The sequence below is a fragment of the Poecilia mexicana genome, unplaced genomic scaffold, assembly GCF_051168715.1.
Source record: "Poecilia mexicana isolate PSO_F unplaced genomic scaffold, ASM5116871v1 scaffold_14, whole genome shotgun sequence".
Lineage (NCBI taxonomy): Eukaryota > Metazoa > Chordata > Actinopteri > Cyprinodontiformes > Poeciliidae > Poecilia > Poecilia mexicana.
This window is the reverse complement of record NW_028263383.1, coordinates 10,073,913-10,096,994: the sequence shown is the minus strand read 5'-3', so window position 1 is coordinate 10,096,994 and position 23,082 is coordinate 10,073,913. Positions and strand designations below refer to the sequence as shown.

Genomic DNA, 23,082 nt, shown 5'->3' with positions numbered 1-23,082 from the left:
TGACGGGTGGGAAAATAACACATTCAGAAAGAGTACCCACTTTTCACCTGAGACATATTGAGTTTGTTCAAAATGTGTATTCATTTTCTGTTGAGGGGAAATGATACACAGTACTCAGCTTTTTAAAAGTTAGATGATCAAAAACTAATTGGCTGGTTTCTGAATCGTCTTGGAAAAAACAAATATGTTTATGCAATGATTAACTACCGTATTGCTTTAAAGATAAAAGTATTTTTTGCACATTGCAACTGTTATAAAAAGAGCTATAAGCTGCTCTGGAAAAACAATCAAATTAAAAGACCCATCATTCACTGTCTTATGCCAAGATGAGGTTAACATCTCAACATGTGCAAGTAAAACTGTAAAACCGGCACTTTTTGAATGGTTTAATAATGGTTTCCATTTCAGACTGTGTGGTGTTAACCTTGATGAATCTATTTTAGAGATTCTTCTACATAAGAACTGATTTAATTATATTAATTAGTTTTTTGACAACGCTTCTGAAAATTCAATTTCTAAATTTATTTGAACTAATTCAACATTTTATCTACAGCAACATTAATTATGACTTCAGTTACTGATTCTTCTCATTTCTACAGAGCAACCAGTCTATCTATGCACCTTCTGCTCCATTTCGCCATCACTCATAAAAATACCTGAACTATCCAATTCAACTAGCGAAAAACTCCAGTAACTCCTGAAAAATAAAGATGTGGTCCATTTTTCCACAACCAGGAAGAAAGCCACACTCTTCTTGACTCCACTGTTTGATCATTGATCAGAACCATCATTTAAATACCCTGCAGAAGGTACATCAGTACCAAAAAACCAAAGACATCTGTAAGACTCTCAACTGGATCAACAAATGGATCCTTTAACAAAATTGCTTTGACACATGAAACAAAAATACTTAACTGAAAGAGTCTGTGACTAATCAGGAATTGAAATGGGTCATTTTCCATTCATTGCTTTCCATCATATTTAGACTCTTAATCACTCTGGTTTATGAAGAACATGTCTTTCTACCTAATCCACTTAATTAAAGAAAATTAAAACGTGCCTGAAAGGGTAATTGAATTTAGGGCAGTGTATTGCCACATACTGTCATAATTGCCTTCTTTAATATAGCCTCTGCTGTAATCCTGCTGTCGCTGTCTGGGTGAATGAGAGGATTAAAAGCAGTGAATTTGGTCTGCTAAAGTAAACCCTCGTTGACAGCCACCTACCGTCTCCTCCATCAGGATTTCTCTCACTGCCCCCACTTAAGGAGACAGGAACATCAAGATTCCTGCTTTGTTGCAAAAATACAGAAAGTAACAGGCAGCTTAATAAAATAAATATGAGTGAACTTTATGTAAGTGATACTTGTAGGTTTGGCTGAATTAATTGGGCATATATTTTTAAAACCTTTATCAGATTAACCTCTCTGATAAATCGTCATCAAATTCAATTTCCACCCTCCATAATGAGCACATCACAAATTAGAAGATGTCTGGTATGGATAAGAGGACAGACTTTTTAAATGATTTACGAATACATTTTTTGTACCCTTTCCTACATTGCAAGTATGGGAAGAATCTCTTTTTTATTTTCTGGTATCTCTTTGTTACTTTGTGTTTGTGTCTTTTTTATAATGTCTGAATGGTGACTTGGTAGGAATACTTTGGCTGTGCCTCCTGGTATGAGTCTATTCCATTCTGTGGAAGTCTCCTTTATCAAAAGCAGATATGAATGGCTTACACAAAGCTCTGAAAATAACGCTAATTTTTTATGGCAACATGAGATACCGATCCATGGAAGCAGTCAACAAGGCAATATGACTCCGGTATCTATAAACTGATAGCATACAGTTTATATCTGACCAATCCTCTTCTTTCCACACACAGTGATCAATATGATGAGCAGCTTTTTAAAAGCCTTTTTCTTTTGTGTAAATGTTCCACATAAGCTATTCCAGTGAACCACAATTGCAAATATATTGCAATGTTGCCTACTATGTATTGCTTCTGTAGTGACTTTTATTTGTTGCTACTCAGCTGTGTGAACTCAGAGAAGTGTTTTCTTCTATTAATTATCCTACTGTCTTCTCATTTGGATGAGAACCCCTTTTATTTTATCTTAAAATTATCTTAAGTTCAACTGATTGCCTTTGCACAAATGCTGATACACTCTAAAAAGTGTTTTTGGGCTGTAGTTCATCTTATGGACTTATTTACATTAATTTAACTTAATTCTTTTGCTTTTGCTATGACAACTTACTTTTTTGTGTTCATTTAACTCAAAACTTACAAATCTTTAACCTGAAGGAACTTTTCACTTTGACTTTACTTAAAACAATTGAGTTCAACGCCAGTTTTGTATCCTAAGTCTGACCAACTCAATTTATTATGATCATCCAACTCAATTCACTAAGTTCTTCCAAGTCAATTTGCTAAGTTTTTATAACTTAATTCATAAGGGGGTTTAACATGACAAATTTAAGTCATTCTTACTCAAATCATTTATTTTGTTCTAATAAACATTTAAAATCTCTTTGATTTAATTCTACAGAAAGTCAACTCAAACTCTTAAGAAGTTCCAAACTAAATTTAAATAATCTTTTTACAGTGTCATCTAAATACACAAATCTTTTCCTTAAATAACCTTTTTCACTTTGACTTTACTTGAAATAATTCAGTGTCCCACGTCTGACACCATGACTCTTACGCTTACAGGGACACATTCCCAGTAAGCGACTGTGGCTCTGTGGATAGTCGCCTTGTAATCGGAAGGTTGTCAGTTTGATTCCAGCTTCCTCCTGCCATATGTTAATGTGTCCCCTGGGTACTTAATCCCAAGTTGCCAACCAATCTGAGCATTAAATAAATGTGTTAATATGTGCTTTCAGTGGTCAAAAGTGCTATTTAAGTTTATTTACCATTTTTGAAGTAAACTAAATGATTTGAGTAAGACTGACTTAACAAATTGAGTTGGGTGATTATAATATATTGAATTGGTTAAACTTAATAAATTTAGTTGGATAAACTTAATTGAATTGCTTGTTACCTACAGAAGCAATTCAATTAAGTTGGTTCAACTTTTTTCTTTTTAGAGTGTATTGTGTGAGACATCTAAAAGATAATCAAAGGTAAATTTTTTCTGTCATGGTGAGGCAAATGATAAAAACCGTCCAGTCATCCACTTGCCAAAAATGAAATACAATCTATGAAAAAGAATCATAACACAAAGAAATGGCTACTATAGTTCTGAAGCCATATTTAGTAGGTTTTTATTTTTCAAGGATCATGCACTTAGTCACTGACATTAGTCATCATTTCAGAGCTGATGGACAGTTGTGATAGAAATGAAGGAGAATAGGGAGTGAGAATTTCTATAAGTGAAAAACTAAAAAGTATATCACTAACAAAACATAGCAAACTAATACATGAGACTAAATATTTTCTGGTGAGATGTTGATACACAATTTCTCAGTTTGTGACTCAGCCACACAAACAACACAGTTCAACTGCAATATTTGTCAGTTGATCCTTAACTGTCACTAAAAAACAAACAAACTTACTCAACTTTTTGCAGATGGACTGTTCTGGATTTTGTAATGCTTTGGTTCTGACTTGTTTCTGTTTGGCATCAGGGACAGCTGTAGCCAACCCACCAGTGTCCCACATGTCAAAACAGATTCAGAAACTTCTAAAATAAGTCTCTTATCACAAAATGTTACACCACTCTCCCGCTTCCCATTCTTCCTGGGCTGCTGGAAGGTTTTATTGTTTCCTTAATTTTTCTCACCAAGTGAAGAAAGAGATCCCATTTTTTGTGACATGTGTCACACGGATTAAAATTTCAGCAAAGGTTTGTCAAGCTTTGTCAAGTCCAACATTATTCAATTTAGGTAAAAATAGGCCTCAGTGATGAGACTCACATCAATGTGTTTGACTGCTAGCAGGGCACAGTGCCTTGGAAAGATATTTGTCTTTTTGGGATTTGTTCATTACTTCTATTTGAATGTTTCAGATCGTCAATCAAACTTTACAATCAGAAAAAGACAAGGGAAGTAAATAAAAAATAAATTTTCTAATTATTATTTCAGTTATTAAAGATAAAAAGCACTCCAAGCAAACTTGAACAATGACAAAAAGTAATTGCCCCTTTGAATTATCTTTGAGTTCAGTGGTGAACCTTTCCCGGAGTAGCCAGGAGTAGGAGGTTGATGTGATGTGATGAAGGCAGACTAAAGAGTAAAAGCTTCTTAAAGAGACAGAGGCCAGTTTCAAGGCCTGTAATTGTGAAGTCAAACTTCATTTAAGTTATGTTTGATAATATATACTGTATACAGCATCTTTGTAGCAACTCAAGTAGCTCCTTGATTGTGCTACAAAATGACACTTTGTGTCTAGAAAATGCATAGCACCACCAAATATTTTTACAGTGCATACTAATAAATGTGAAGGGTGATGCATATTTTTAGAACATCTATGGAGGGTTCTACCTCTGAGTTTACACACAGACACGCATCCACACGCACACACACCTACACACGCACACACACACACACACACCCCCCCCCCCCACACACACACACACACACGCACCCCCCCACACACACACACACGCACACGCACACACACACACACCTGAAATCTAAACATTGTCATGTTTGTGTTTTCATTCAGTTGCATCTGCCAACATCTGCAAAATGTGTACTTCCTGTCAACTGAGGTTCTTGGTGTGCAGTAATTTCCCAATGGATGCTCAGCTTTCCTGAGGAAATCAGTGATGGCAGGAGTGAACAGAGACCTGCTGCATGTTCAGTTTTACATCGTCTACTCACCAACTGTCACATTCTCTTTCTCACTCTGCTAGATGCTGCATACTCAGAGGGAGGCAACTACAGTGAAAATGAAAAGTCACACCCTTTTTGAAAGGTCAGGCTTCTGGGTTGTAAAACATCAAGCCAAGAAAAATACTTTCAAGACTGTTTCCACAATTAAGATGCAATTTGTTCTATTCAAATCAATTGTCTTTGTGGGATTTTCTTAACATTTGTATCTTTTAGCTATGGGATACAAATATAGGCTCTCATTGTATAAAACTATCAGCTGCTATTAGCTACAGAAAAAGCTATGGTATAATAAATAACTCATGTGTTGAGGTGGAGTTGGACCTAAAAACAGATTGGTAGATGGCACTCTGATAAGAACAGAGATTAGTTGAAGAACAACTCTAGAAAAAAGATGGAACAACATGAGTGATGCAGCAAAGGGACGACTTGGGAGCAGGTGGATCTGACAAGGCGTAACTAAAATTGGCAAGCTCAGAAATGCAGGGGAGGTGATTAGTGAAACCAGTGCTTAGGTCACTCTAATCGGCAGAATGCAATGAAGCTACAAGGGGAGCAAACTGAATGAAACTGACTGATGACAGAAGTTTGGAGGCAATACAAGGAAACATGAGGGTAAAAGTGATAAATGTGGAATAACAACTCCAACTTAACACCAATGAACAGACCTAAAACAGAGGTAAATATCAAAAGCACATGCATAACTCAAAATAAATACCTGGCATATGGAACAGACAAAACCAAACTCAAAGTCAATTGATTCACAGTATACATACACAATAACATATCATTACTGTCATAAGAGTAATGCTTTAGGTGCTGCAGGTTTTGTTCTGAATGTGAAAACAATACTTTGAATTCTGTCATAATTGATGGGCAAATGGCAAAGACAGAAGCCCTCTATTTGAAAGAATGGATTCAGGCCTGGCTAAACTCTCCCATGACCTTGTGGAAAAATGTGTTACGGTCTAAGGCAGCCAAACAGATCTTTTGGCTTCAATTCCAAAGGGTGAATTTGGCACAAAAAAGTACACTTCACATTACCAAAAGAACGCCATACCCACAGGGAAACATGGCTTCAATTCATCACAATCCAATGGATCTGGAGAGCTTTGGCAAGAGAGAGCAGGCAAATATTACCAAGTCAGAATGTTGTGATAGACTCCTATGAATGTTGAGACTGAATCAAAAGGTAGTTTGACAACATATTCGTTTGAGGTTGTGCAAACTCATGCAACCAGCTTCATTTTGTTTTTATTTTTCACATATTTCTCTCAAATAAATTTGTGTGTGTTGAGTTGAGGCAGAACAAAGATTGGAAACTATAATGGTTTCATTTCTTACATCACAAAAACTTAACATTTTAACAGGAATGTGTAAACCTTTAAGACACTCTGGTTTTTCACCACTTATTTTTTCCTACTCTGCATTGTAAATATGTCTGAAAGTCTTAAAGCAGGTGGATTAATGCAATATGTTTAGTTACACACAACACTCAAAAATATAGCATACTGAACATCTTTTCAGAATTTGCCAAATAGATTTTACTGGTATTAGATGAAAAGTAAAACTGGATGTTATGCCTTTAAAATGGCTTTACAGTTTAAAATACTTCTAGAGATTTGGTTCCATCAAGTGATTTGTCACACTGAGGACCTGCGGAAACTATTCTTTAATCCCAAGAGTCTGTGAGAACTCCACAGGAAAACCTGGCAAGAAAGAGATATGTTGTACTGTGACAAGGACACACTCCTACACACGGACAGAATCTGCACACTGCAGGAAAGCTGACTGTGAAAGTAAACGAGCACGGCTATCTGCTCCTTTGCAGAGTTCCCTTGTGAACCGTAAGCCGAGGCCGAGGGGCCGAGGGAGAGTGGCTGCTTAGCAACATCTAGCCTACATGGTTCTCCATGTCAACAGGGGGAGCATCCCTTTAGGCTCCATGATCTCTGCTTGGGTCTGCACCACAGACGCAAATACTTTGAGAAATAGAAGTCCACCGACAACAAAGAAAGTTTATTTGTCAAGCTTGTGGAACAATAATGGTTGGACATGGGGGATGAGGAGGAATTTAAAAAACTTTAATAAATCAAATATATCTCTATTTAAATGAACAACATTTTAAAATGTAATTTTATCATCATAGCTAAACATTGGTTTAACATATGTTTCTACCAGTTTTGCACCTGGTAGAAAAATTTTTGGTTTTACATGATATCTCAAATTAGGTCCAATTAGATGTTTTGAATCTGAATATCAATCACCAAGTCTTGCCACATTGCTGTCTAGATGAGTTCTGGTCTTTGACTGGACCAGAACTCACGTTCAGAGTTACAACTGACCTCTAGTCTGCTTCTCTGATAAGTCCTCTCTTTGCTAATGACCAGTTACTGGCCAAATTTAGGTTAAATTACCTAAAGTTGGACTATATATGCTCATCTGGCATGCTTTTCTTGTTGTAAATTTTTTTTATTATCTTTCCACTTCATTTTTACTTAGTAGATTTTCTTGATTTGTCACATTAAATACCAGTAGGTTACATGGAACTGTTGCTGTCGTGACAAAAAGGCACTGGATATATCATTTGCAAGAGTTCAACATTCAGAATCTGAGTATGTTGAACTTGGCTTGGATCCGGTTCCATCCTGGGTGTTATGTACATCTCATCGCAGCTCATCTGCGTCTCTGCATAAAACAATGAATCAGGACTGGCACACAGTCTGAATCACTGGATGCTTCCTTTTTTTTACACGAAGAAATGAATAATAATTTCTTCCTTCTCTCCGGAGCTATCACATCCTGCCATCCTTTCACAACACCCACAACTTCATTGTGGCCAACTGCTCTCCAAGTGCCACATGGTGCAAACTGAATCAATCTCCCACTATTGTAAGGCTGAAGCAAGATGTTGCCTTTAAGTTTGACATCCACAATCATGATTTTGCTCTTGTTTGTATATAGCAGACATAGATAATGCCTTCCATTAGAAACATTAGTAATTGGTCAAAACCTGTTGTGCAAAAAATTCTAAAAACCAACACATTACTTCTCAGAACATTTTTAGGCAACAGGTATCTTGTCTATTGGTTAAATAGACTAATATTATTCAGTCAATAATCAATTGGTTAAATTATCCTTAAGATCAATGTAAAGTATAATTTTGTGCATTTGTGGATCAGGCACATTTGGCATTTTCTGTGTAAGTGAAAGTCAGTTTATAAATCAATTTGCTGGAAAAAAAATGCATCCAGTACATGGACCATCAGTCAGTATAAAGCCTTCACAATGAAACAGTACTTAAAGTTGGAATTGTCTAGCTGTAAATGTAATTAGAATTTCTTGGGAACTCATGCAAATCCATGTCTTCATTCTTCATCCAGTCTGACTGAACCTGACCTATTAAAGCCAGGTGTAACAGCAACAAGACATGTCTTTTCAAGGTATTAAGTAATAAAGCTATACGTACTTGCTAGACTTTTAAGATTGTGTCAATCTTTCATTTAAAAAAGGCCTGATAAAATATGTTGACTGCATTGGTTGTCTGACCACATTTTATTGGCTGGAATAACAAATTATGTCCAATCTCCATAATCATGCAAACATCCTTGCATTGCATCCGTATGAACTACAACTAAGGTAGTTTAATCCAAAGTAGATTTGAAATCACTGTTTACTCCCACCTTTAACTGCAGTGGGTCAGTTAGTGAGGTAACAACTGCTGCAGCCAAGAAAAGAGTTCAGATTTTTAACTTTTCTGCCCCAAGTGCTGTGTTTGAGCAGAAAAGCTTTCCACTTATTGTGCCTTTGGTCAACCTGCTCTGCTCCAGCTGCCAAAACTCCTGCAATGTTCGGACCTGCAGTTAAATAAACTTGTCTCGTGGGAGAACAGTGTAGAGAAAACTGCAGAGGCTTGTGCACGAACTGGATAAAGAGAGGTAAAGAGTGTCACAAGAAAACAAACTGAAATTTCTTCCTGAACAAATAAAAATACTGAGACAAGTTCACTTAATTGCTCTGTTGTAAACATTACACAGCTAAGAAAACGGAGGAATGTGTCTTAATTTCACAGCATCTTGGGCCAGTTTAGGCTCTGCTCTCTGGAAGAACATGTTTGTCCTTTTAACTGTTAAATCTCCATGTGCATATTTGTTGATTATTTTATGCATCTAAAACTATCTGTTCTCTTAGATGTGATCAGCTAAAAATAGTTTATTTGATGAAGAAAAAGAAATCTGGGGCACTTGGGTTTGTTACTGATTCCCACGACGACTTCGTGGAGTTTACGTTTGAAGATCAATGCTGCATGGAGCAAACATGCCATAATGAAGTTTGTTCACGTATCGCTACCAAAAAGCTGAAAAGCCTGGTGAATTTGAACAGCAGTCACCTCCCCTCACTGCTGCTTTATGATTCAAAGAGAATTTTTTTGGCAGTAATAAATAAGTAAATATAGAATTGTGGTTGAAAATAGTTTTCCTTTTTTAAAAGGAATGGCAGTGTTTCATTTTTAGCAGCACTCTGATCATGGTTGCAGGTTCAGCAGGGAGTGAAGACATTTTTCCTCAGAGGTGGGTTCCTCCTTTTCTTTTAGACAGTTCAAATTATTTATCCAGCTGCATTTTTACATAGTGTGTTTGTATCAGTATTCAAGCCTTTGTCCCAAGTTACACACATATAGAATCAGTCAGAGGAAAGCATGGGCTACCTCTCAATGGACAATTTAAAAAAAATATTTATTTAATTTGAGTGTATTTATTCAGTCACAACATATGTAAAAAAAAAAAATAGAATAATGTTTTTTCAATCCTTTTCTTTTTTAAGGATTTTCAGCTCTAGTGGTCTTTATTTGACAGTGAATTGCCTGGAAGGTGGGTCTTTGGAATGAGGGAAGACATTTGGCAAAGGTTAACGGGCTGGGAAGTGACATTAAGTCAAGAAAGAGCATCAAGAAAACAGCTACTCACCCAAACATCTTTGATGAGAGCAAAACACCTGAGATGAAAATAGACAAGGGCCCAAGTTTATCTGGCCTTCTTTCACATTCAGATGGCTAAGAGAGAGAAAAATGATTTTTTATAGCAATAGATATCTATTGCTATCTATTTGCTATTGTTCATAGATAGATAAGTCTGGGGCTGGGACATTAAACAAATTATTATTTTTTTAACAAAAATTTGTTTAATGTATTCCTACACACCTTTAGCAGAAGAGCTTATAACTGTGAATTATGAGAGTGATATATCTTTCTACTTTCTTTTAGAAATTAAGTTCAAAATGACTTTTTCACAAATATTGACATTTATTTTGTACAACTAAATAAAAATGGAGCGATAACCCAGTTGCATAAGTGTGTACACCCTTTAGCTATACGTTTGTGGAAATATGTTTCAACTCGGTTTCACATTCAGAATTTTTTGCTAGTCAAAGCACCACATATCTTGACTTTGCTCACTGCAGTTTGCAGAGGCTTTTTGGATCTTTGAACTTATGAAGACACTTCCTGACCTCCGCTCTCTTCAGGTGACCCCTCAGATTTGGACTTTAGCAAGGCTGTTCCAAAACTTTTGTATTATGCATATAACAGCTTTTATGTTTGTAAAAGTTTGCAGAATTGAACAACTCCAACTATGAATAGTTATTTCTATAATCAACATGTACTGCTCCTGGTTTCTTTAATAATGGCGTTCTTAGTGTTCCCCAATTACACAACCTAAAAAATTTGCATAATGTCTTTCTAATGGTTAATGCAGTGCCTCTTAGGTGAAAAAGGAGAGCTGCTTTTGTTTGTTTTGCACGTCCAGCTTTTTCTGAATGAGAGCAGACTTTCAGGAGCGGTATGGACAAACAACTTATCTACCATCAAGCTTTTAACTCATAGACTGTTTACAACTAACATCATTTCCATTCTCAGGCAATGCAAATGTTCATTATCTGGACCTGAGAAATGAATGAATAAATACATAATCATCCCTTTCTGAGAGCACAGGGAGTCACTTTAGTAAATACCGCCCCTCTCCCATAGAAGGGGATTTATGCATTGAATGTCCGCTTGCTGTACTTGTAGATTTCTCATCGCCTGGCATCATTCAGTGAGCGCCGGTAATGAGAGATGGAAGTGGGAGAAGTATGCTGTTTATTTCAACCATCTGTGACTGGACTGAAAATTCCCTTTAATAGATTTTTTTGTGCAACGCACAGGAAGAAAGTGACTGTGCTTGCAAGCAGATCTGTGTCAAGGAAGAGAAGCACCCATGAATTAGTTGTAAGAGCAATAAGTCGATTTCTTTTTCAAGTGAAAAATTAAAAATATCTCTGATATGGTGGTGGGCCTCATGGAAAAATAATAAATTATGAATGTCACTGCTGTGCTTGGGGACTGAATATTTTATCATACATTTTGTAGGAGCGAATGCAAAACTGATTAAACAAATTTTGAGATGTAAAAAAAAAATGTCAGAGGGAAACTGTAGTGGGTGTGATCGCCTGTGAATGAGGTTTTACCAAGAAGTTTGGAGATACAGTGCATTGAAAGAGGTTTTCATGTCCTTTGAACTTTTTCACATTTCTTCACATCACAATCACAAACGTCCATTATTTGTTTGGGACCTCATGAGATAGACCAACTCAAAGTAGAATATAACTGTAAAGTAGAAGAAAACCCATATGTGGTTCTGAAAATGTCTTTTTACAGAATCTGGCTCAGGAAAAGTCAGATCTGGAAACTGCTGTTCACTCCTGCTGCCTGTTTAATCTGACTTCATTTGAGCTAGGTGGGTGCACAAAGTAATCACTCAAGGAGGCTAGCTTCAAATATCCAATACTATATTATTATAAAAAAGATAATATATTATTTCCTTTCATTTCTCAATGATGTGCTGCTTTCTGTTGGTCTATCACATAAAATGAATTTTTTGTCATTGAAAAATGAAAAAAAGTTAAAGGGGTAGAAATTCTTTTGCAAGGCAGTATTTTCATTATTTCACTGTATGTTTGTATAATTTATCATGGATCAAACAATAATGCTCTGTTGTCTTTGTGGTTGTCATTTTATATTATCAAATATTTTGGAAGAGAGAGGAAGAAGGTTTAACTCCTTACAGATGGTCAATCATCTGATTTTTAAATAGTAGCGCAGCAGGGAGCCTGTAATGTGCATATGTATTTAAGATGAAGCTGCCAACGTGGCCTAATTCTGGGTGACCGCTCAGGTCCCAGCGTGGCACACCTCTCCAGCATCTCTCTCTCTGCCTCTGTGTGTCATTTTCATTTTAATGTGTTTGATCTTGCTGACTTGTTGTATTGTCTTCTCTCTTTTCCATTTTTCCCCCCATCTTATTAATTGATTTAGGGAGATAAAATGTAAATTATGCAATATTTAATGATGAATGAGTATACATTCTTCTGGGTTTTAGTTACCTGACAGCTATGCTGAAAATAGATTTAAAATATAATTAATTTACCATGCTGTCTTGATGGATGTAAGCTGACATTTTGTTTTTCTTGCCATATAATTGTACTTCCTGAACAAATGATTACAGATTGAACTTATGTTAATGCTACTTTAAAAATGCAGCAAAATAAATCACTTTCATGTTGAATATCGCAACATTAAAGTTACAATATGCAAGAATATTAATAGGACTCCAATGAAATCTAATCTGATAATTCTATTGCACATCATTTAAATTCAGCATTTATTACCATAGCATTTAATCTATTTTTGTCGAATCTACATGAACTTGTTTTCATTAAATGACGAGTTAATATTGTTCAGAATAGTCAGTTAAAAGCCATTTTGAAAACCACTGTATGCTTTTCATTCCAATTCATAATTATGCACCACTGGTCATTGATCTATCTAATGTCTCACAAGCTACCTGTAAAATATTTTGAAGTTTGTGGTTGTTACCTGAGAAAATATGAAAATATTTAAGGATTGTTTTTATTTTTTTCTGCACATTGATAAATTCAAAAGATATTTGGATTTTTTTTTTATCTCTACAGTACTTATATTTACATCTTGCTTTGCAGAGTGACTGTAATTTCTGCAATAAAGTGCTTTGTTTTCACTTCAATGCCTTGTTTGCCTATAGGTCTTTTGGTGTGAGGGTTATATGTGCAGATAAAGAAAAAATACTTATGTAGAAATATTTCGAAAAGTAATAGTTTGAATGTCTGAACAGTTTAAGTGTTTATTTTATTTGAATTTTATCCAACCAGAAAAGGAACCTAGAATCTCATTTACAAGGGCACTCTGTCGATTAGCACTAAAATAGAGCAAACCATTAGATTTACACATAAACATTGAAGGTCACCAAAAACATATTCACAAATACAAACAAAACTGAAATTAGTCCAATTACATATGACAACAGTTTAATCAAGCAAAATTATCAAAGTATTGTTTAAAATGTTGATGAGGTTTATCTTTCACGTCAACTTAACAGCTGTAACTGTGTGGGGTCCCTCCACAGTCTGGGAAGGAGTGAAACAGAAGAGGGCGCTGTTGGGCGTATTTTGAACCGAGGAGAGAAACCCCACACGTTGTTCCCACTCAGTTACACAGAGAATCGCTCATCTGGGCTGTAAATATTTTATCTCTAGGAAAGTAAATATCCAAATACATTTCTGGAAAAGGCAAATCTGGTAATATTTAAATTGGAAAATCCATATTTGATTTATTGAAAGAAGCTTATAGCAAATCGAATCAAGCTGCAGACCATATTTATGTAGAAATAATGGCACAAAGATGGATGCAGTACTAGCAGTGAAATCCCGAAAACTTTACATTTGACACATAAACAAGTTTGCTCGTTTTATTGCAACGGCACGGCCTTCATGCATTATACATATAGGAATACAAGTGTGATAAATATCGGAGAAAATGTAAAATTGTTGTTTTTTTAACAGATTCTGCATGTGTGTTAGTATGAGTGTGTGAACTAGAGGAAGAGGAGGGGGGACAGCACAGCAGAGGAGAGAAAAGAAGACACCACCCAACTCTGTCGGGAAAGGGAGGAGGTGCGCGCAGAAGAGGCTGAGGAGGAGAGCAGCACCACGGACAGCTCCCTGTAGCAGCAGCAGCGGCGGCGCGGACTTTTCTGCTTTGAAAGAAAAAAAAAGAACACATGGATTTCGATTTTTATACAATTTAGGAAAAGCAAAGAATAACTATTTTTATGACTGTAAAGACAGAACACAGAATCAGCAGTGAAGTTAATCACTCCAAGGCGTTTTCTCTCCCCCCTGTTTGGACTATATCCTAAAAATAAGTTGATCCACTTTCTTCTGGGAAGCTTTTTTTTTTTCTTTGTTGGGAAATACTACCAGGAACAAAAACATACGCATGCAAGGCAAGTTTTCTTCACTCAATGCATGAAGGTTTCTTTCAGCCTACATATAATGCTGTTTTCCCCAGAGGCAGTAGAGTCCTACAGCCACTAATGTGAGCCTCTAATTCAGTTTTCCACTCTCGCGCAGCACTGATTCTTTTCTTCCTCCACCAAAGTCACCCAAGAGGCGCGCTGCATGCCCAGCAACGGATGAATAAGCCTACAGCAGTGGGTTTTAATGTCACTGAATTAACGTCGATGGAAGGAAAACGCAAAAGGGGATGGTTTTGAGATGAAGTTGGAGACTCTGTCACCAAATACAGGAGGACGCACCTTTTGACAGCCTTTATTTCCATTTTTCATTATTTTGAGAGCTCCTGCAGGGAGAGGAAAAGAATGGCGCTGAGTGGAAACTGCAGAACTATTCCCAAAGACCTGCAGGCTTCAGTTCAGAACAGTTTCCCAGATGTTGTTGAGTTAAACGTAGGGGGGCAGGTTTATTACACCCGCCACTCAACTTTGGTGGGGACCCCGAATTCGTTGCTCGGTAAGCTGTTCTCCAAAAAAGACGCATCTAACGATTTGGCGAGAGACCCCAAGGGCAGGTACTTCATCGACAGGGACGGGTTTTTATTCCGATATGTTCTGGACTACCTCCGGGACAAGCAAGTCGTCCTCCCGGACCACTTCCCCGAGAAAGGGAGGCTCCGGAAAGAGGCAGAGTACTTCCAGCTGCCCGACCTGGTGAAGCTTTTGACCCCAGAGGACATCAAGCACAGTCCGGACGACTTCTTTCACAGCGACCATGAAGATGGCTCTCAGGGTAGCGACCACCGACAGTGCCCACCGCCCTCTCTGGTCCCCGCGGACAGGAAGAGCGGTTTCATCACGGTGGGATACCGGGGGTCGTGCACCATGGGGCGGGAGAGCCAGAGCGACGCCAAGTTCAGGAGAGTACCTCGGATACTGATCTGCGGCAGGGTGGCTCTGGCTAAAGAGGTGTTCGGGGAGACTCTAAACGAGAGCCGGGATCCGGACAGGACCCCGGAGCGATACACCTCCCGGTTTTATCTCAAGTTCAAGCATCTGGAGAGAGCGTTTGATATGCTGTCGGAGTGCGGCTTCCAGATGGTGGCCTGCAACTCCTCAGTCACAGCCTCGTTTGTCAACCAGCACACAGAGGACAAGATCTGGTCCAGCTACACTGAATACGTCTTCTACCGTAAGTGTGAAAGTCTTTGTCATTGTGTTCTGCAGAGGGCAGTGGCGGTGCACGATTGGATGGTGTCCTGGGACTTTGATCGTGGGGTTGGTACTCCCAGTTAAGTCCAGAACTAGACCGCTCAAGTCTTAACTATACTGCTCTTTAATCAACCGGTCACACAGAAACTTGTGAAATTCACTTTTTAATGAATGGCAAATACACAGATAGTTATTTTATAGTTAACAGTGTACCTTTATAGCATTTTATGAAACTTTTTTTACGGTTTAAAATGAACAATGGATTCATCATTCAGGAAACATTAACAGTTTGACAGTTATGTTAAATGTATCTGATTAATCATGTCTTCTCCATGTACTGGGATCCCACTTCATGTACAGCGTGATTGAGAATTATTCACTCCCTAAAAGACAAAGTTCTATGTGTGTTCATTTCTTAAACTAATTAAACTGGATGCCTCTTCCCTCCATACTTACCATACTGCCTTTACGACACGACTGCTATAACCAAAAGAGTCAGAAAAATAAACATCAATTTGTTTTCTATACCCAGTTAATCCTTACAGTTTCACTACAGTTTGGTGCTGATACACACACACAGCCATGGTGAAGTAACATTTGAACTGACCAGTTAACCAACATGCACGTCTTTGTGCTGTGGGAGGATGCCAAAGAACTCAAAGAGAAACCATGACTCGACAGGAAGACCATGAAAACCCACACAGGAAGGTCTTGAGAAGGGTATGAACCAAGACCCTCTTGCTACAAAGCAAGAGTGCAAACTCTACCACAGTTTTACTGTAATAAAACACATTTAATGTTAGCTGGTGGGACTCAATTGGAAGTATGGACTTCATGCATCCTTTGGCCAGCTCTACAAATGACCACTAGGAGGCGCATCTGATTTGCCTGGTGACTATGTAAAAACATCTAAAAAATCTGATTGGTAGAGAGCAACTTTTTTGTATCAGAGTGCTAAAACTCATACAGTCAGTCTAATTTCCTTTGACACAATGCAAAACATTTTAATCAAGAGCTTGCTGATTTTATGAGAGACTTAGGTAAATTAATGCCTCACGTTTATCTCTCTGGAACCTCAGGGTACGTCTTCAAAGCTGCAGGCATGCACAAAATATTTCCACGCTTGGTTGGAGTCTGAAGGTTTTTTCTGAACCGTGTGGAACAAAACCAATTAGAGATCACCTCTCATAATTGGGGTTAAGTCAAGGCGTTGTTATCATTCAGTGGAAGCAACAAACACTTAACTGACAAGCTAATTTGTGTTTTAATCTCACTGTGCTCAAACCTATTACAGCATGTTGCAGCATTCGACTGGATCTCCTGCAAGAGCTTATATTTCAGAAGATTTAACCAGATTTTAATCATTTCCCCTCAGCGCTGTGGAAGCTGTCAGAGCAACGATCTGTCAGGGGGTCTGCCATTTCTCATCACGGTGCAATTTGCTTCTCCACCTCCTCTCTCTTTCATCCAGCCAGCACTTTCTTTCAACTTCTTGCACTTCCTTCTGGCTTTGCTATTGCTATCCTTCCAGTTCTCCATCTGTGCGGCTCGCTAGCTGCTATTTAGGATTCCTGAGGGGGAGGGTGTAGGAAAGAGCTCATCATGTGTTTTATTGTGGCTGTTGTAAGATTTTATGAAGCCACAAAATTATCCATATTCTTTCATACAACAGTGCATGATTTATCTCAAACCTGTGCCTGAATTCTTTGCACAATTACCAAAAACAAAGATAAAGTTTTCTCTTTAATCCAAAGAGCTTTTAGCTCTAAGCAGGCTTGAGAGGACACAAAAGAGAAAGAGAAAAATTAAATAAATAAAATAATGCTGAAGTGCTGAAAACGACATCAAAAAGAATTGGATGGTGTCATAAAATGGGCAAGTGGGTGATTATTTTATCCTGAAGATAATTAAAAGCTGAAAATATTATTTTTTTCAAATCACTTAAAAAACACCTTGCACTGAACACACATACACACACAAGTGCAGCTTTCATGATGCTATTTGTGCCGTCATATTCTCAAATAAAGCTTTGAGGCCTCCACAGGAGCATTGTATTTAAACAGAGTTTACATTACATGCCATGTGTCATTTTCACTCTGTTTCTCAATTATGCACAACTTTGTGTTGGTTGGTGGCATAAAATCCTAATAAAATATGTTAAAGTTTATTTTCTTAATGTGACAAATGCAATCTTTCACATCTCAGTCCTCAGCGTGTGGTGAATTTGTCCGCTGTCAAAATTAATAAGTATATTTTTCACATGTGTTATGTAGAATTTATTGCAGACAGTATTAATCCTTGAATTTGTTCTGAATTGAAGGAAGAAAAAAAGCTTTTCTTCATATTTACACTATAGCATTAGGAATAGCAAGTAACACATCTCCTCAAGCATATTGTTACCCCACATCTTCTTGTAACAGATTTCGGTCGTTTTCTTCTATAAAATTGATCCATGCATTCTGTATCAAGGACAAGTTGGAACAACAGTCCTATACTAAGCGAGTGCTGAGAAGCCTTTCTGTTGTGCTGTGTGTTTCTACTGTAAGGTGGTATATCAGTGATTCTCCTGAGCTTAAAGTCCCTCCTTCCTGTGGGAGAAACCTCACTTGATGATTTTATCTCAGTCACTAATATGTAAATGTTGGTTACAATCTGGTAATAAATTAGTTCCTGCAATGGTTAAATAATTCAAAGAAAATTCATGAATCTCAGACTTAACTGAACTTAGGATCTCAGTGTCTCAATTATATTAAGGGAGACAATTTTGCTGTTTCTGTCTCAGTCCATTTGTTTCCTTTGGGAATGAGTCAGAGCAAACAGTTTTCTCCTGATTTGAGTGTGTACTCAAGGAAGAAAATGTTTCCTTTTTCGAGTCACAGGAGGTCACTCGCAGTTTCAGTTAAACAGTAGTAGACAGCTTGCTAAGCTGCCATCATCAATACACAGAGTGAGAATCTGTTGGAAGTGGGAGACATAAATCCTGGAGTTTTTCAAGATCAATATTAAAAGTGCACAGAAGCTATTTTAGTTGTGGTTATCTAAAGGCTTACACTGAAAATATGAAAATATTTTAAAATATTTTTTGGGTTGACTTTAGCCTGGTAAAAACCAACAACTTGTTCCAAGTTTTGCTTCATGCAGAGGATCTGGACACTCAACTAATGAGAAATGATTACTTCCTGAAATGGCAGACTCTGTTGAAGTTTTAAATTTTACCCAATCACTCATGTTTGGTTGCAACATATGTAATGCGCCAGCTTAATGAAGCTTCCCGGAAATTGCGTGGACTGTTAACGACTCCAGAGGGAGTAGCGCCATCTTTGCCAGCAGTAAAATGTCTCTTTGTCCTCCGACTTTAATTGCTCAATACTTGGAAGTGTGGCCAACACATACTGAATGGCTTTGTTTACTTCCTCAGCTGCCATTGCTAAGCTTCATTTTAAAAATGGGTGAATGCCTGAATGTAGTGTAAAGTGCTTTATGGTTGTTTGGACTTGATAAAGTGCTAAACAAGTAAAGGCCCTTTAACTGGTTACTAAAGGGTTGGACCACTTTCTTGTCTTCAAAACTGACATAATGAACATAAACAGTGATGTGATATTTACACAGTGCTCAAATCGTATTGACAGACTCAAAATGTCCCTCACACCACTGCACCTTCACCATCACCTGCCCAAACAGCTGATACAAGACAGTATTAATTTATGCTTTTATAGTAGTCACACCAAATTCTGACCCTTCCATCTAGATTTCAAAGCTGAATTGACCCTCCAATGCTTATCCAGTATGTATTTAGCAGGTTTTGGTAGCCTGTGAGAATAGTATACTCAATTTGCAGTTTTTAGTTAACAGAACTTCACCATCTTCTACTGCTATAACCCATCTGTTAAAGGTTTGACGTGTGATGTCATGGCTGCACAGTGGAGCAGTTACTAGTACTGTTGTCTTGCAGCATGAGGCTCCTGGTTATAAATGCCGGCCTGGTGTCTCTCTGCATGTAGTTTGAATGTTCTTCCAGTGCATGCATAGGTTCTCACTGGGTACTCCAGCTTCCTCCCAAACTCAAACTAATCTGCCCATTTTCCTCTGATCTCTAATAGCAACAAGGCATTTTCATCCACACAGCTGCTGCTCTGTGGGTATTCGCTCTTTTTGGAAACATTCTATGAAATCCTGAAAGACGGTTGATGTTGAAAATCCCAAAAGATCAGCAGTTTCTATAATACATGTCTATGAGTTAACAAGCAATTTAATTAGTGTGCCAAACACATTAGCCAGTAAGTTTATTTAGTAGTTACCACTGGTTTGTAAATTCTCCTCATGCATCCGTAGGTTCTCTGTGGGTACTCAGGCTTTCTCCCACAGTAAAAAAAGACATGCATTATTCTGGCACGGTAAATTGCCTTTAGGTGCCCTTAGGTGTTAGGTGTATAGCAGCCTTCTCTCACAACCCTGCAAGTATTCAGAAAGTATGGACAATGATTGGATGGATGATTTGTAAAAACTTTAGATTTACAATATTCTAAAAAAAAAAGAAAAAAAAAAAGAAAAAACATACAAACCCTTCAGGTGGCTGACAATAAAAACAAGTGAGTAGGCAATTTTCTCGCATGTCATGTGACAAAACTAAGAAAAAGTGGTAGTTTATAAACATGTTGCAAAGTACCTCATAAAAATACAATTTGCTCATTTTTCGTAGGTTTAATGTCTGCCTATTTTTGATTTGATTTTCTTTCAGTTAATTGATTGTAATGTGTATTTATTTATTTATGTAATTATTTATTTATCTAGTAAAGAGAATGCTGACTTCCATTCTTCTAAGTCACAGTTTTGATATCATCACATGTCCACACAGCTACCAGCTGCTAAGGAAGCACATCAGAATAATCTAGTGGGGTGGATTCAGGATAACTGAGCTCTGCATTGAATCACAATGACAATGACTCTTGGCTCTCATAACTCCCAAAAGTAGCTCTAACAAGGTAAATCAAGTAGTGGTGAGAGTTGCTAAAAGAAGAAGCAAACACAGCTTGTTAATGTAATACCTGGCAGCATATCTGTGGGCTGCTGCTGCATCTTCTTGCTTACTGACAAAAGTAACAGCTTCTGGATTTTGCCAACAGTTGCTCATTAGGAGCAACTCACTTGGAGGTGAGGGTCTATACTTCAATGCAAACTGTACACACAATAAGAGGCACACTCATCAAGAATGCAGGACACACAAAAGCAACCAAGTAGTTATGTGAAAGCATACATGCTCCCTGAGAAGCATGCAGGGAGCTTGTTTAATGCTGTAGTCACACAGTGAATTAAATGCATCATCCGACAGTCTCGTTTATTTGACTAGCTCTTCTCTACCCCACCCCATCCTCTGTTTTCATTCTCTTCCTTCTCTTTTCCCCTTGTCTTCTCCTTTCATGTATTGTCATTTTGCTCCAGTCAATCACAGCTGTCTTTTCTCTCCTGTCTTGGTTCCCACCTTCCCCTCTCCCCACTCTTCATTTTGCTGCGCTGCAGGGGCAGGGAGCACAGTGGCGGCACCAGTTGCCTTTACATGCCTGACTGCACCGTCACACCTCCTGTCTCACTTCTTATTCATATCTCTGTCTGTCTGCCCACCGCCACCAATTTTGCATCAAGCATCAACTTCATTTCAGATTTGTGTGATATCTGGTCTGATTTTTACATTTTGACCAGGCTTTACTCAACTGTGTGCTTTTAAAATTAAAATACAATTGTTGAGAGGTCTTCCATTCGACTTCTACACAATGAAGCACATTTCTCAGCTCAGAGTAGAAGAATCTGACTACCCGGTACAGTTCTGCCCTTAACCTTATCGATCAGCTACGGGATAAATTGCGGCATCAGCTCTGATCTAGATCTTCCTAATTTCACCTCAGACATGCTGATGCTGCTGAATGGCTGCAAACCCTCACAGCTGGACTCTTGTCAGAACAGAGGAATCTAGTTTATATTATAATTTATTGTATCTGTAACAAAAACATGGTTTGTATGATCCATGTTCACAAACAGTAGATGAGCTTATATTGTTATCTATGATGTCTTAACACTGGAAGTGATAGTTGAATGCCATCTACTGTTATTTTAAACTGTAACTGATTAGTTACCCACTTGACAGTTGAGTAGCTTCTAGCAATTAAGATTAGACAATTAAATCAGAAGTTTACATACATTTATAATGTTAATTTTCATTTAATTCTGGGCTTTTAGTTATATTTCTTAACTGTATTGTGGACTCATTGGATGAAACACAATTTTGATTTGACTAATAATTGGTGAAATGTGCCTCATTGTTTTGGACATGAACCACAGCTATCAACCAGCTTCCTGGATCATTCTGACCGGACCACTCTTCTGATCAGAAATAGAAATAGAAGAGCTCATTTTAATTAGATGGCTTCCTGGCACTGACTCGGCTTTTAAGCCACGTCCATACATTTTCATTAGGGCTGAGGTCAGAGTCATTCCCAAAGCCTAATGTCAGCCTCCAATATCCGTTCTAGTTTTGAATAGACTAGTTTTGATGTGGGTTTCACTGGAACACACAGTTGTGTCCAGGTTTCCCTCATCTTACTCAAAATACCAGATGAAAATAAATTGGTCGCAGTGATCAAAAGAACACTTCAACACCACTGGAATTACACACGCCCACTTCACTGCAAGCTTCCCCAGTTCTGAAATCATTGGACAAATACTCATACAGCACAGTGTTGATGACTATGAAAAATGTTTGACTACTTTCCAGCTTAGCAAGGGACAATCATCCGAATGTTATTGTTTAACCAGTATGAGTAATTCTGATCCCATGTGAAGTAGACAGATAACCCACAATTCATTCAAAATTTTGCAGTTTTGTGTTTGAAATGTGTTTAAATTGTTTGTTGCAATGTCAGTTCACTGCTAAAAGCAGATGGTTGGAATACAACAATAAAAGCTCCAAATTTGTATTTGTATTTCTAGAATGGATGAAACAGCTCTTAGAGAGAAGCAGGACCTGTGTTTGAAATAGCTTTGTTTGAGGACAATGTGATCTGAAGATAAACAATACATTCTTTAGCACGAAACACAAACTCATTTGTCTTTTGCTGACTAAATAGTGGAGATGCTAATTCATCAAAGCAATAACACTTTATGTTTTGATGCTGAAATTATTGTTGAATGAAGAGGGGCAAGCTGCCCAAGTAAAAACTGTTAGCAGACATGGACGCTGATCTGTGTCAGTATGGTCATCAGCAGTTTATGATATAGTTCTGCCCTTATAATAATTATGCAATGCAAATACAAAACTGTTTTTGTCATTTCTACAGCATGGATATCAAAACAAACTTTTCTTCTCTAAACGTTTTTATAAAAACTTTTTTAATTATATCAGATCAGATCCTAAACTTGATTTCCTGAAGCACCCTGGACTAATTACTTAAAAACTATGCAGCTTATCATTTCTTGCTAATGGTGATTAATTTGAAATATAGGAGATATTTTTGAATTACTCTCTAAAAGCATCCACAACACTTTGATGAGATTACTTACTTAATATGACAGATCTGTAAGGAAGATAAATGCAGAGTACGCTCTCTTTACGCTGTGAAAATGGGGTGTTTTTTTCTAATTTTGTCTGCAAAAAACTATCAAATGAAATCTGTGTCC

General features: G+C 37.6%; 1 protein-coding gene and 1 long non-coding RNA gene across 2 annotated transcripts in view; one reads left to right on the top strand and one right to left on the bottom strand.

Annotated features, from left to right (window-relative positions):
- Positions 1-13,006: 13,006 nt before the first annotated feature.
- The window catches only part of LOC106919269 (uncharacterized), a 57,807-nt gene continuing 47,731 nt past the window's right edge, over positions 13,007-23,082 (bottom strand). Inside the window, exon 3 of the long non-coding RNA XR_015765336.1 lies at positions 13,007-13,941. This is a non-coding gene — a long non-coding RNA (uncharacterized LOC106919269). The remainder of the gene's footprint in view (positions 13,942-23,082) is intronic.
- kctd16b (potassium channel tetramerization domain containing 16b) overlaps positions 14,569-23,082 on the top strand; it is an 87,618-nt gene continuing 79,104 nt past the window's right edge. The window contains exon 1 of the mRNA XM_014989501.2: positions 14,569-15,394. Coding sequence (XP_014844987.1) covers positions 14,569-15,394 — 826 coding nt within the window. The remainder of the gene's footprint in view (positions 15,395-23,082) is intronic.